The sequence below is a fragment of the Trachurus japonicus genome, chromosome 6 (genome assembly GCF_045865225.1).
Source record: "Trachurus japonicus isolate A0001 chromosome 6, Traja_1.0".
NCBI lineage: Eukaryota > Metazoa > Chordata > Actinopteri > Carangiformes > Carangidae > Trachurus > Trachurus japonicus.
This window is the reverse complement of record NC_140912.1, coordinates 263,466-278,096: the sequence shown is the minus strand read 5'-3', so window position 1 is coordinate 278,096 and position 14,631 is coordinate 263,466. Positions and strand designations below refer to the sequence as shown.

The 14,631-nt window shown below is 44.1% G+C and overlaps 1 protein-coding gene across 2 annotated transcripts in view; it reads left to right on the top strand.

Annotated features, from left to right (window-relative positions):
• LOC146985272 (PDZ domain-containing RING finger protein 4-like) overlaps positions 1–13,646 on the top strand; it is a 154,588-nt gene extending 140,942 nt beyond the window's left edge. For both annotated transcript variants that reach the window (XM_085778139.1, XM_085778140.1), the window contains 5 exons: positions 3,421–3,519; positions 7,262–7,324; positions 9,512–9,613; positions 11,060–11,188; positions 12,152–13,646. In XM_085778139.1, coding sequence (XP_085634265.1) covers positions 3,421–3,519; positions 7,262–7,324; positions 9,512–9,613; positions 11,060–11,188; positions 12,152–13,630 — 1,872 coding nt within the window. In that variant the 3' untranslated portion in view covers positions 13,631–13,646. The remainder of the gene's footprint in view (positions 1–3,420; positions 3,520–7,261; positions 7,325–9,511; positions 9,614–11,059; positions 11,189–12,151) is intronic.
• The last annotated feature ends 985 nt before the right edge of the window (positions 13,647–14,631 follow it).

Genomic DNA, 14,631 nt, shown 5'->3' with positions numbered 1-14,631 from the left:
AGCCAATCATGTTCTCGCACTCAACAGACAAGGTGTGGGCCAATACAAGGTAACAAGGGCAAATCAGGCCCGCCCACAAGGAATAATAAACACAAAAATGACTTGAAACAACCAGATTGGCTGACTCTGCACCAATGAGATGAATTAACCTCATGTTACTACTATTTAGCCAGCACTGTCATCCTCAGTTCTGCTTACTCTGATGAAGACGCACACTGGCGTCGAAACGTTAGTTGTTCTGCACCTTTATATATCTGCATTTTTATCAAGTGCTCCAGTCGTTTTTCATTTGGGTTCAGTCCTTGTGAAGTGACCCACTTGACTCCCACGCCTCTATTATCTGTCCTGGTCTGAGAGCACCGATACTGGTTTGCCTGAAGTGCAAGAGCACCCCTCCTTTTAGTATAAACGTTGTGTTTTTGCATGTAGTCACTCACCTTAGATAGCCTAACTCTGAAACATCCTGGAAAGACGTTACTATCCGATTGTAGAGCGCCTGCTCTCCCCGCCACAGAAACAAACGCTTTTTCCTTGTTGTGATGATTTCTTTACTAAAATAAACGGTCGGGGATATTTTGGACATTACCACTGCACTGCTCGACCGTTTAAAGGGACAACGAGGAGTTTTGGAAAAGCGAAGCGTTTTCACACTACATTTATGAGCCTCCGTGCGCACCGTGAAATTCTTTGACCGGCGCAAGACGGACTCATGTTTTCATTCATCAAGAATTAAAGTCAGAGGTTCAAAGACGATCAGATACCGTCATAGTCCCGACCATAAACGGCGATTCGGCGGCGTTATTCTCATGACTCGCCGTGAAACCGAAAGTAAGGAAATGCTGGTCGGCTCGCCCAGCATTTCCACCACCACTAATAATAACAAAATAACGATAGAGACAAAAACGATATATTTATCGAAAATGGGCCCATTAACAAGTGTGGGTAGCGTAGATTCATCCACATTAATATGAGACTTTTTTATTGTCACAGAATTTTTTGTTCTGCCGATGGAGAAACTCCTCGTTGTCCCTTTATTTTTTGGACTTTTTGGACTTTGCTCCCCCCAACACTGGGTGACCATCAGGAAAACGATTTAGGGGTCAAAAATGACTGGAATTCTCCTTTAAAAGCAAAGTTAGAGAAGTGTAAAAGGAAATGAGGGGATGAGGAGAATGAGGGAAAAAAAGGGAATTGAGCCTAAAGGTGTGTGTATGTGTAAATTGGACGGAGGGTGCTGTCATAAACAGTTTAGAAGCTGTAGCCAGAGGCAGCAGGTGGCGGCTCTCTGGCAGCGCTGGTATTGCCCTCCTCCTCCTCCTCCCACTCTTCCCCTCCTCTCATCCCACCACCACCGCGGTCAGACCTCACCCCCCCTCTACCCTCACCCCACCTCCTCCTTCCTCTCCCCCCGGCCCCGCCACATCTGACACGTGTAACCAGCCAACCCACACTTGTCACATAGGAAATGAATCTGTTTCTGTGCAAGACCCCTCTGAGCCCCACCAGAGCCCTCGCCGCTGCCTCATTTCTTCCCTCCACTCAACCACCTCACTCCTGCTGCTGAGAGTTGTGTGTTTCTGCTCTAATGAAGACCTTGGGAGGAGAGGCCATTTCACACTTGATTCCCTCCAACACCCTTGATATGTTTCAGCGTTCGGAGGCCCTGTGCTGTGTGCTGTTTGGTGTTTGGCTGCGTCTCCGTGGTGGGAGGCTTGGAGCATTTTATGTGAAAATGTGGAAATTAGAAGGTGTGTTTGGTCGATTTTGATTTTAAATGAGAGGGGGAATGTGACACTCAATCAAATCTTACTTCTTGTGTTTTTTATAAATATGAACTTAAATGACAAGTTCGCGAAGACACCGGGGTATTAAGCGGCATTCCGAGAGGCTCGTGGGAAATTTGGCGACCACTGATTTGTAAGTCAATAGTTTGCTTATCTCTCCCCACGGGAAGATGAGGAATACTTTAGTGCTGCAGCAAACATGTATATCTGGTAGCACTGGCATAATTACAGTTTATTTATAGTCTAACGTTCTATAACTTGGCAACAACTTGAAAGAAAAAACACTTGAGGTCCTCTGACAGTCATCAAAGCTCCACCGATCAGGCTGTGCAGGCTGAGAATGCCTTTCATGATCAAACACTTTGAGACTCAAAAACCTCACAAGAGCTGGCAATTCAAACTCCAAAACAAGTTGGGTTTTTGTGAGGGAACTTTAAAAACATTTGTTTTTTTGATCTTCAATGAGGGAGATCCCTGTGTTTGTGCAGCCATTGTCATGTATCAACACTTTAGTTTTATGGAAATCTATAGAATTTATTTGGCGTCTCAGATCAGTGTCTGTTTTCTTTTTTAAAGGTTACACAGTGTTTCTGAATCAAAGTCAACAAAGGCACATAAAACCGTACTGTGGGCAAAACACTATCACCATGACTTCATTTAGGCCAGACACTGTCTAGGACTTCTCCTCCAGGTCGGATTTACTGTACTTGTTCTGAAAAATGGAAAACTGACCTTTTACTAATCCACTGATCAGCCTCCATCTCCTTAAGAAGTCTATGTGATGTGATCAAAGACCCCAGACCCCAACTCTGTGGCGTCGACCCCTGTCAGTGTTAATAAATGAAATTAATATGTTCTGAACCTCCCATAATCCCAGTAATGACGATGTCTGTCTGTCGACTGGAATACGTCACCATCTATAGGATGAACTGAACATTCCTCGTCCCCAGAACAACAATAACTTTGGTTGCCACCAAGAAGTTGACATTTGTGGATCAAAGTCATCCAACTGGACATTATTATTATCTGATTTTTATTTTTATTTAGGGACAGCACTTAGATTAATCATTTAATAAAAGAAAAAAAACAAAAAGATGGGTGCAGCGCAAAGCTAATTTCCATCTGTAGTCCATAAAACATAAAATACACACAATGTTTTGTACAATCCTAAACTCATCACATAATATACACCACCCTATGTGTATGTATTTTTAAAAAGATAATTACGTGCAAATAGCATCAAAACTGCACTGAAAAGATCTGTATGAAAGTTAAAATGTGATAGTAAGTGCCTGTTAAACATGCATGTGCTATCTAAGCTTCAACAAACAACATCAATTAACACAAAAACTAGAAAAGGGTAAAAACAACAAGTACAGGACTAGAATCATAAACAATTGGTGCCTTCATTCATATTGGCTCCCTCAGTGCCTGCAGCTATAATCATATGCCCATTAGCCACACTGTGTTTGGTGCACATTAACAAATCTTAGTATCCTAATGCTAAAGATGTTGAACCTGGCTAATGTTGCAACTCATAAATATAGTGGCATAAGGCTCAAAGCAGCATTGTGTTTACCATGCATGACTGTGGACTCTTAATCTTAGTCCTGTTTTTCCTCCTTTATCCACACAGGAAGTGGAATTGTGTCGAATCAACAGCCAAGAGAAGTTGGGGTTAACTCTGTGCTACAGGACGGATGAAGAGGACGACGTGTCCATCTACATCAGTGAGGTGAGAAGATAACCTGCTCCTCTAACTCCTCTTTCCTCTTCCTCTAAACTTAAGGAAACTTAAGTTTTGCAGCCGAGAACTCGATAAACATTGAATCATCTCTCTTTTATCTTTTCCCACTCTGCCTTGCTCCTGGAGACACGGAAAGAAATATGCATCATACATGTATCCTGCTCTATCATCCTCTCTTGCTAGTTCCCTTTTTTTTTAACCAACCACCAGAGCTACTAGCTAGAGATTGAAAATATTAATGCTCTTGGGTCAAAAGGTACATTAAATACATATTCTATAGAGTCTTTGATGTTTTCCATTTACATATCATACATTCCCATAGAAACAGTCAGTCATCTTGGCTAGATCAGTGTGCCTGAGTTAAATACGACCCAAAATTAAAACTATATTTTTGTGACTAAATCAATTGTGACATTTAATATTCATTTTCCATTTTCCATGATTTGCTTTAGTATTCATCTGAGTAAGGCAGGTTTCTCTACTGGGTGTAGTAATTTTAATATTAAACTCTTTTATCAACAACAAATGACATTATTGAACAGTTTGGCAATGTTCTAACTGCATGATTACACTTTCAGCTGCCAACCTGGAATGACTTCCAAGACAGAAAAAACAAAAAAAACAAAAGACAAGAGTGATTTCAGATCTTGTTGTTCACCTGCTACTTCCAGTACAGCAGACATCAACAAGCATGTTAACCCACTTGTTGGTGTAGCATAGAAAGTATCGCTCTCCATTCTGCTCAACTTTATCTCCAATTCGTTTGAAGTTGACTAGGACCCTGCAAGGTGCTCGCTCTGAGAGCTGAGTGGAATATAAATCACTGAGGTCTGTGGCTCCTGGCAGCATCCTTAAGTGTTGGCGCTGGTGTCGGGCTAAGAGGAGCACGCTGCATGTAGATGAGGGGGCTGAATGTCACTGTATACAGGTTGTTATGTGCCCAAATAACATTCTACTGTGTTGCATAAGAAGTGAGAACAAATTAATGGGAAGTTTGCAACAACTCAAGGTCATTTTGAAATTAGCTATATTTCCTAAATTTGCAGCTCCTGTTGATTAGTGACATTGTTTCCATTCTGTGTTGTATAGATTGATTTGCCTTTGTTTTAATTGCCTCTCACAGTACAGTGTGACTAACCCTATTTCTGTTCGGGTGGACAGGGGCAGGAGCAGATCCTATTATTCATAGGGCAGGGTCTACCTCAGGTTGCCAGTCTGCAGCAGAACTACTCATTTACAGTTTGCACACCACCTCTTTGTTTTATTCAGATCCATTTTCTCCTGACAGATTAATGGAGCAAACTCCATTCTGAAAGTGAGACTCAAACCCTCGTGTTCTGTGGCAAAACTGCAGCTTCGCCCCTAACAATAGGTGCGTTTCCATTACCCCTTGAAATGCGCAAAACCTAAATATCGAAATTAAAAACTGGTAATGGAAACACCTACATTTCGAAAAAACTCTCAACTATCGCAAAAAAGTTTTTACGCTCTCATGAGGTGGTTTTTGAGACGTATCGATACAAACGTGTATCGCAAAAGTGTAATGGAAACACTTTTTTCGCTTTTCTACACGTCACCGGCGTCAGCGGAGTTGTGTGTGTCCACGCTGTGGTGGTTTGTAACTTGAGGGGACAAATGAACCACATGTTTTATTGTAATGCATTGCTGACCTGGGCATGTTTCTCATTAAATTAGAAAACCCTTTCCTATCATTCCCCTTTTCCGTGCATGGTTGAAGGAGATTGGCTCGCATCCACGCTCCCACTCCCTCCTGCGCCGACATGTCACCTTAAGCCACATAAACCAGTACGGGTGTGTGGACACAACCACCTATATTGTTGTCAGCGCAGTTTAAAAAGCCGTTCTTTCTGCAGTCAGGTTAAAGCGCACATCCGCCGTGTTGGTAAACAAATAATCCCTCTATATCAATTGAGGCAACCATGCTTGAGCAGCTTGGGTTGGAGGTGGTGTGAGTGCGGGCCAGCGGGGACAGCGGAGGGGGCATTAGAGCTTCAGCACGGTACAACTGGCCCGTGTGAGTGCGCCCTTTCAGCAATCAAGCGCTGTTTTTGTCTTTGTTAAAAACAATAACAGCAACAGCTGTAGGCAGCTGAGATCGCTGTGCCGTCACCATAGAAACGCAAGACGCATTACGGCTCATTCGCAAAATACCTTTCAATGGAAACACCCGCAAATAGCAATTGCACTTTTTCGAAGTTTCAGAAATATCGCTTTTATTTTGCGAAAACCTGTAATGGAAACGCAGCTAGTGATGCCTTTGTCAATTAAAGGGATAGTTCACCCTAAATTGAAATTTCACTCATTATCTACTCACCCTCATGTCGACTAAGGGCTGGGAGAAGTTTCAGAGTCCTCCATGGCTTCTCTGAGTTACAGGGGGTCTCGGCATAGCAGTGAATTACCATATAACGGTTGCAAATGGATACCAACTGTCTTCGTAACAAAAAGACACACCAAAAAACATCCAAATGCCTCCATGCTGCTCGTATGTAATGTCCGTCTTGTATTGAAGCCCCGAAATGCGAAATCGCCCCGAAAAAAATTAAATAAGTCTATATTTCAAACTTGTTTTGTAGCGGAAGCTTCTGGAAGCTCCTCTTCCCGGTTCGTCAAATTTGGACGAACTGGGAAGAGGACGGACAATGGTTCATCCAAATTTGACGAACCGGGAAGAGGAGCTTCCAGAAGCTTCCGCTACAAAACAAGTTTGAAATATAGACTTATTTAATTTTTTTCGGGACAATTTCGCATTTCGGGGCTTCAATACAAGACGGACATTACATACGAGCAGCATGGAGGCATTTGGATGTTTTTTGGTGTGTCTTTTTGTTACAGAAGACAGTTGGTATCCATTTGCAACCGTTATATGGGCATGCACTGCTACGCCGAGACCCCCTGTAACTCAGAGAAGCCACAGATAACTCTGAAACTTCTCCCAGCTCTTAGTCGACATGAAATTTCAATTTTGGGTGAACTATCCCTTTAACTGATCCCTATAGTTCGCTTTATATCAACTTTCAGTTGTAGATTTGTGTTTATGGTGTGCGTGCTCCCCCACTCCCCGACATAATTGCAGAGGTATTACCCTCAGTTTCCCCTCCGGTCCTGCTGCCCCCCATTCCTGTCTAGTGACCTCCCTCCCAGTTTAATGAGTGGTCCTCTGTGTGGGAGTGTGGACTATCATGAAGATGGAGTGCCGCGGCATCTCAGCATCTCCAGAGGTCCCACCTGATAGGAGAGAGCGAAACGAATGGCCCAAGACACCGATTGATTGGCCAATGAAAGAGTGTTCAGCCCCCTTGTTCACAAACATTAGTTATGGGAGGAGCAGGTGCATCATGTATTGAGGATGAGTGATAGGCTGCAGTTGCTATATACAGAGGCTTGTGCTCCATCAAGCTGCCAGGTTATCACAACTGAGGTGTGTACAATAGACACTTAAATGATAAAGGTGAAAACTCAGTTTGTTTTGGCTTCTTCTCAGGACAAATGGTTTTGAAAACTGACTGGGCAACCAAGGAAAAATCATCATCTATGGTCGTTCCATGGCTGCACACCTAGCGTATGCTGCATACACTGTTTATAAAAGTCTAGACATGTTTTGCTGGCTGATGTCACAATGAGTTACAGCATTTTTCAGGCTCTTCTTGATTCTCTGTAATTACAGTCAGGTTTTATAGAGGCATTTTTGCTCCCTCTACCTTCACAGATCTGTCCGAACAGCATCGCTGCCAGAGACGGACGCATCCGGGAGGGGGATCGCATTCTGCAGGTACACCCTCCCTCTCTCTCTCGTTTGATTCAATATAAAAAAGTCTCCTTTTGTTTTGTCGCGCACAACCACTGTCTCCCAGCAGGAGAGCCCATTCATTTTTAATGGCAGCACATTAAAGGGGGAACTCGCCCCCGCTGTGACTGTTAGAGGGGGAGAAGTGCACCCCCTGGCTGTTTTAGTCACCGACTCAGCACCAATAGCGGTTTTTTAAGAGTTCTGGTTGAGGATGGTGCCTCACCTCCTGTGGCATAGCTGAAAGGCTCTGACTGTTATTGGCCCCTGGCTTCATCTTCAGCCCTGAGCTCTGGAGGAGTTCTGCACCCAACAAGGAGCAGTGTTGGTCAGGCCCCGGGGCTGGACAGTGTTGCTCCTATGGGTTACATGGGTGATTATTGTTTTTGTGGGATTGAGTTAGTTAGAGCCCCCACTTTCAATGTTAAAGCTGCACAAATGGGTTTGTTTCAACCACACAGAGGCAGTGAAACACATTGAAAATAACAAAAATGACAAATGACATTGTCTCGTTGTTATACTGTCATGATAAACCATCGGTATTGACAGTGGGGTTTGTTGGTCTAACATCTTTCAGATGGCATGTAGTTAATGTATTGATAATATGAAATGTATTTTTAATGGAGCCTTAAAGGGATAGTTCAACATTTTGGCAAATTGGCCCATTGCCATAATCCCTATAGTCTTAGTAGGTTCGTTACCTTTAATGGGCTTTATGCACAGCTCCACAACTTCCTGAAATAAGCCAGCTCGTTTATTTCCTGTCTTACATTATTGGACCAACTGATTAATCCAGGTGTGTCTGACCTCACAACAATGGTCAGGCACACCTGGATTAATTAGTTGGTCCAATAATGTAAGACAGGAAATAAACGAGCTGGCTTATTTCAGGAAGTTGTGGAGCTGTGCATGAAGCCAATTGTCGGTGTAAGATGTTTTTAGAACGGCGGAGCAGAGCCGTGAGCTGCTCAGAGCTACGCTACGGAGGCTAATGTGATTTCTTGGTTTCCCTCATCAAACTCATCAAATACACAATCCAACAACTCCAAAACGCTCTGGTGGACAAGTTGTGAATGGAACGTTACTAGACAGAGCTGTTTTCAAGGTAAATTCATGCAAAACCGCTGATGTGTGTTCCCGTCGGGGGCAGTTTTTCAGCAAGCAGTCTCATTTGCCTCAAAATCAACTCTGTCTCATAACGTTCTGTTATTATCTCATATCGTGGTGAATGTGCAGGTCACAATTTGTCCACGAGAGCGTTTTGGAGTTGTTGGATTGTGTTTTTGATGAGTTTGATGAGGGAAACCAAGAAATCCCATTAGCCTCCATAGCGTAGCTCTCAGCAGCTCGCGGCTCTGCTCCGCCGTTCTAAAAACAGCTTGCACCGTCAATTAAAGGTAACGAAGACTATATGGATTATGGCAGTGGACCAATTTGCCAAAATGTTGAACTGTCTCTTTAAAGCTGACACAGGGAGACTGCAACAGAATGCTGATAATGAATTACCCACAACAGCATGAATAGCAGATAAAAGTAAACAGAGTTGTTTTCTATGCAGAAAACAAGGTTTGGTGTGAACATCAGTGCACTGTGGGGGAGAGGAACCAGGAATAAACTCAAGTAAATACTCTGCAAACAGTTATTAGATGTGGGGGGCAGATGTATAAGCACTGTTGGTAGACACCGGCAGACAATTAGACCATGTGTTGTGTGACTGATTTACAGCGGCAGAGGGTGTGTGTGTGTGTGTGTGTGTGTGTGTTTGTGAGGAAAACCAGTACTCTGGCACCATTATCCACCAGTGACAGGGCCATTAGTCTGCCCGCAAAAAGATGGACGCCCCCTGTCAGTGGCCGGTTAATTGTACAGCTAGATGTATGTACGCTGCCGGATACTTTGGTGAACACAACAGCTCGGTCGGCCCACGGCCACTGTCCCATTCATATTCACCACTGGGTCCTGCTTCATATTAGGGAGCAGCTCAGAGTGTTTACAATGTCCACTGAAAAACAGCATTATTGTGCAGTTCCACTTTTATTGTAGTGCTTTGTTTTTCTCAAGGGCTTTTGCACCGAGGAAGATAAAGCTGACCCAACTCTTATGTGTTTGCATGTGTTGAGATGTTTGCATGTGTTTGTGTTTTTGGTAATTGTGTTTGTCTATCATCAACAGATTAATGGCCAAGATGTACAAGACCGAGAAGAAGCCATGGCTGCACTCTCCAATGACAAGTGTAGGAGCATTGTCCTGCTGGTTGCCAGACCTGAGCTGCAGGTTAGAAACTACCACACACATAACATCTTTCAACCACTTTAAACAATCTTCTGCGGGCCTAACTTGGTTAAAGCCCCAGTATGTAACTTATTTGTTTTGTTTATTAGCAAAAATCAAATATTGCTTTCATAAATACGTATTTCACTGAAGTTGAATCACACCCTCATACAAATGAAAGCTTTCTCGTACCTTAGAATGAGTTGTTACAAGTCGTTACAAATACATAAGTGGGCCACGCACCGAACCGAGGCGGCCATGTTGCATCGCCATTTTTTACATTCAGTGGCAGCGTGACCGTAGGTAACCACGGAAACTCAGCGGAGCTGTGGGCTCGGGGAGAAAGTTTTCCAGGTAGCGCCTGTTAAAACTGTCACCACTGTGTAGTGTGAGGAAGGACGGAAGCACTGATGTTGCATTCAGGTGCAGTCAGGCAGACGGCCGTTGGCAAACCAACCGGATGTCATTTTACTCCACGAGAGAAAGACGGTAAAACGTGGGTCAGGTAAACAATACGACATCACCATGACAACATATTGTCACGCCTGTATTGTTTTGCCTCGTGCTGGCAGACCACTTGTTTACATAGACGCTTGTTTATCCTGTTACATGCAGTGTCTGTTGTCTGTCTGACGTCTGCCCGATTTCACGTGAATGCAACATCAAGAATACGTTCAGATATGCAACCGCACCGCTAGATGGGGGGAATTCCTACACATTATACCTTTAAAGGAAGCACACAAGTTTAAAACAAAATTACAGCCTTGATGTTTGACCATTTACAGTGTGTTTGCTCAGAGTAAAAGTCAGGGGTAGCCAACGCTCTCCCCTCCCTATCACCACAACCACTCCTAGTGGAAGACACCACAGAGACACCTCATCATGTTTTATTTTTATGTAGCTCCACTGTAATTGACTTCCAACACTAAGCCATAAAAGCTAATGGCATGCTAATGTGGAGTGAGTTCAGACCCGGGGCCGATGGCGAATAAGCGGAAGCTACTCTGCCGCAGTGCAGATGAGCCAGGAGCGATAGTGGACTCTTTGTAATTAAATGTGTCTCTACGTAGTAAATCTGAAGTCTTCAGATATGGATCCCATTTGGCTTACATCAAGCAGACAAACAGATGATGGATGGTGTGCAGTAAATAGGTCAAAGGTGGCAGTCTTATGTCCATTAAATTGTATTGGCTTGATTTTGAGATTAGAATGCATGTTTTAAAGATGAGGGGTGGTGTTTTGTTAAGAGCTAGCTGGCAGTTGCTTTTTGTTTTCCAAACCATGCTGGGTGTTTTATTTTATTTTTTATTTTTTTCCCCCCAGAAAATCCCATTAGGGACATCCAACTGTTTATTTTCAGACACTGTGTCGCCACAAGCCTGTAGGCCCTGACAAATAACACTCACCTCTTTCCCTCTATATGCTCTCTCCTCCTTCATTCACCCTTAGCTGGAGGAGGCCTGGCTGGATGATGAGCACAGCGAGTTCCTGGAGCAGCTGAAGATGGAAATGCTGGAGGAGCAGCAGAGGGAGGAGATGGAATTAGCTGCCTTACAGGAGGAGCAGGAGAATGAACAGGTCAGACAGCAATATAACATATACTCAACAAAAAAAAAAAAGAATTAGTGAGTCTGTGTGAGAGCTTTAGGTTTAAGGAGCTCTGGAAGGTCTAGTTAGTTTTTATTTGCTCTGTTTAATAAGAATAAACAAAACTTGAGTCAAAAAGCAAAAGGAATCCATCCAACCGCTGTGTTGTGAACATCGTACCATCACACTGACCAATAATTGCTTTGACAGTATTAGGCCATTACTCACAGTCAATATTAGCCTTTTCCTTGAAATCACTACACATCTAGCCGGTGGCAGAGATGAAATCAAACTCTTCATTGACTTTCCTCACGAAAACTGAGTGAAAACAAGCTTTGCCCTTTGAAATGTGAATACAAAATGATGATTATGAATATTTATGGCGGGGGACCGTTGAACCATTTAAATTCCAAACATTAGTAATCATAATTTAAAATTCTGTTTTGTTGGAAGGAAGCATACAACAAAAATCCATATAAATGGGACTTCAAAGACGCCGCGGAGAGGAAACAATCCCTGAAGTAACAGAGCTGTGTAACAGAGCAGCAGCATATGTAGTCCTTCAGGAGGCTGCACTTCATGAACTTCCTTAGATAGTTGCGGTAACCTTTTTGTTGCCTCTTTGTCCTCATTCCATAACGAGGACAGTAAAAATACATCACGTAATTACGTTACACACAGTTCTACAGTTTTGTTTATTATCCTGTTTGCAAATGCTGTATGATTAACTAGCTAAAACATATTTACAAGCACGGCTGCAAACCGCAGATAAGTTAAAATACATATACATAATTCATGTTAATAATGAGGAATAATAATAAAAGAGGAATCAAGAACAGTCTCCCGGTAAGTGCCACGCATTCATATGCTGATAAAAAAATTTAAATTTACAATTGTGCCATGTATTTACATACCAGTATTTCAAGTTGGTTTTGTTTGCCTGACTCATTTCAGAGACTAGAAGATGATAAGCCCACCTGCTCCACGCTCCCTCATCATAAAGACGGTGTGCTGACTATAAAAGACAGGATGGAGAGCTCCGAGCATAACGTCCTGGCACACATCCAGAGACGTCTGTCCCAGTGCCTGAGAGACAGTCGGGACCCGCGCTGTCCCGCCGGCTCCACGCGGCTGGAGGACAGGGACGACGAGGACGAGGAGGAGGGGGAGGGCGACCGTTTCCAGCAGCTCTTGGAGCTCAAGTGTCAAATCCGCAACAGCGGCGAGTACGACCTGTTCTACAGCCGCCGCAGCACTATCGAGTGCAGCGTGGGGGAGCAGGGCGGCATGCAACACGAGCTGCGGATGCTCAACGAGGAGCTGCGCAGCATCGAGCTGGAGTGCCAGAACATCATGCAGGCCCACAAGCTCCGCAAGGGCCAGCAGTCTCCGTCCACGGGCGGCTCGGCCCCCTTCACCAAAAACCAAAGCCTCCAGCGCGGCGGCGAGCACATGAGGGGGAAGCTGGCGGACATTAACGAGAGGCTGGAGAAATCAGACAAAGACAGCTCCAGCGCCTATAACACGGCAGAGAGCTCACGCAGCACGCCTCTGGCCATGGACCGCTCACCGGAGCACTCGCTCCAGAGGATGGTGAGTCTGACCAACCAGAGGAACCTCTGCAGCAGCCTCGCCAACGGTCACTCTCTCAGCCTGAGCCCCATCCCATCGTGCCGCGTTCCGGTCCCGGGGAAAAGCAGCAGCCCCGACCACAGCAATCCCTCCGAGTCGGACCAGACGCCTCACGCCGAGGAGGAGGAGGGCAGAGGGACGCTAAAGACGCACGCCTGCCAGATTCCTTACTTCTCTCCGTCCCACAGTTCCCAGCAGAGGCAGGCCAACATCCCAGCTCACGCCCGCCACTACCAGAGCTACATGCAGCTGATCCAGCAGCGCTCGGCCGTGGAGTACGCGCAGAGCCAGCTCAGCCTGCTCAGCGTTTGCAAAGAGCCTCAGACGGCCATTAACGAGCCCAAGATGGAGTGGAAGGTCAAGATCCGCAGCGACGGCACGCGCTACATCACTAAGAGGCCTGTGAGAGACAAGATCCTGAGGGAGCGAGCCCTGAAGATTAAGGAAGAGCGCAGCGGGGGGATGACCACGGATGACGACGCGATGAGCGAAATGAAGATGGGGAGGTACTGGAGCAAAGAGGAGAGGAAGCAGCACCTGGTCAGGGCAAAAGAACAGAGGAAAAGACGAGAGTTCATGCAGCGGAGCCGGCTGGAGAGCCTGAAGGAGAATCCTCAGAGCAGCAGCGAGGGTCGCAAGGAAGTCAGCATCATAGAGCTCAGCCACAAGAAGATGATGAAGAAACGCAACAAGAAGATCCTGGACAACTGGATGACCATCCAGGAGCTGATGACTCATGGTACCAAGGCCCCCGAGGGAGCCAAGGTGAACAATGCCTTCCTATCAGTCACTACTGTATAAAAAACAAAAACCCACACACATTCTACCCCATGCGGTATTAATATACTTGCCTCGTTCAATGTGGCGTTTTTATGAGGACAATAGGAATATTTTTCACACTTTGTAACCCAAAAAGCATTTTGTAAAGAATTTATCAGTGGTGTCATGGCATTTTCTTCTCGTTTTTTCCAGGATTGTTTTTTTTTTCACATCACTCTGCGGGAAAAACATTTTTCTATGAAATTATGACTATATAATTATTTTATTACTTCACACTAAACATGTTTATCTTTTCAAGCTTTTCAAGTCTATTTTCATATTTATGTTGTAACCATATAACTCAAGATAGTTGTATGAACATCTTAAGAAAACGTATTTGGGTTTGTGTATTATGTACACTTGGCAGGTGGAAAGACGCAGTGAGTCCATGGATCAGATCAATTGATCCTTTTAAAACTGAAATCAATAAGTCTCAGTGCACAAACATGGCCCGAGTCAAACCACGCAAATGTCACACAATTATGATCACATCAATGTTTGTTTGTGTTTTAATTGAGTTGAATAAATATCACACATTCCAGCAACACAACTGTTTCACTTGCAACTGCAAGTATGTTCAGTCCCCAGATCCTATACTGAATTTGAAATAAATTGTAATTCGGAACGCTCTTACATTGGTGAAATATTTTCATGCACAAACTTGTCATGCAATTATGATAATGTTGTTCATGTATTTCAACAACTACAGATTTGTCTTATTGTTACTGCTATTAAATACAAAATACTGCAACAACAAAATGTATTCCAGCTCTAAGAGGTTTTAGATTACTGAACATGAGCATGTTTTTGTCATCAAAATTTTACAGTGATATGTCATATGTTCTCTCTGGTGTTTGTGAACCTGAGCTTCTTCTCCAGTGAAGCTGCAAACAAACAAGGGATCGAGCTGCTACACCAACAGGTCAATGGAAAAATGACTGAGTCAACTGTGTCATTTTATTCACAATTCCTTTTTTTTTTTT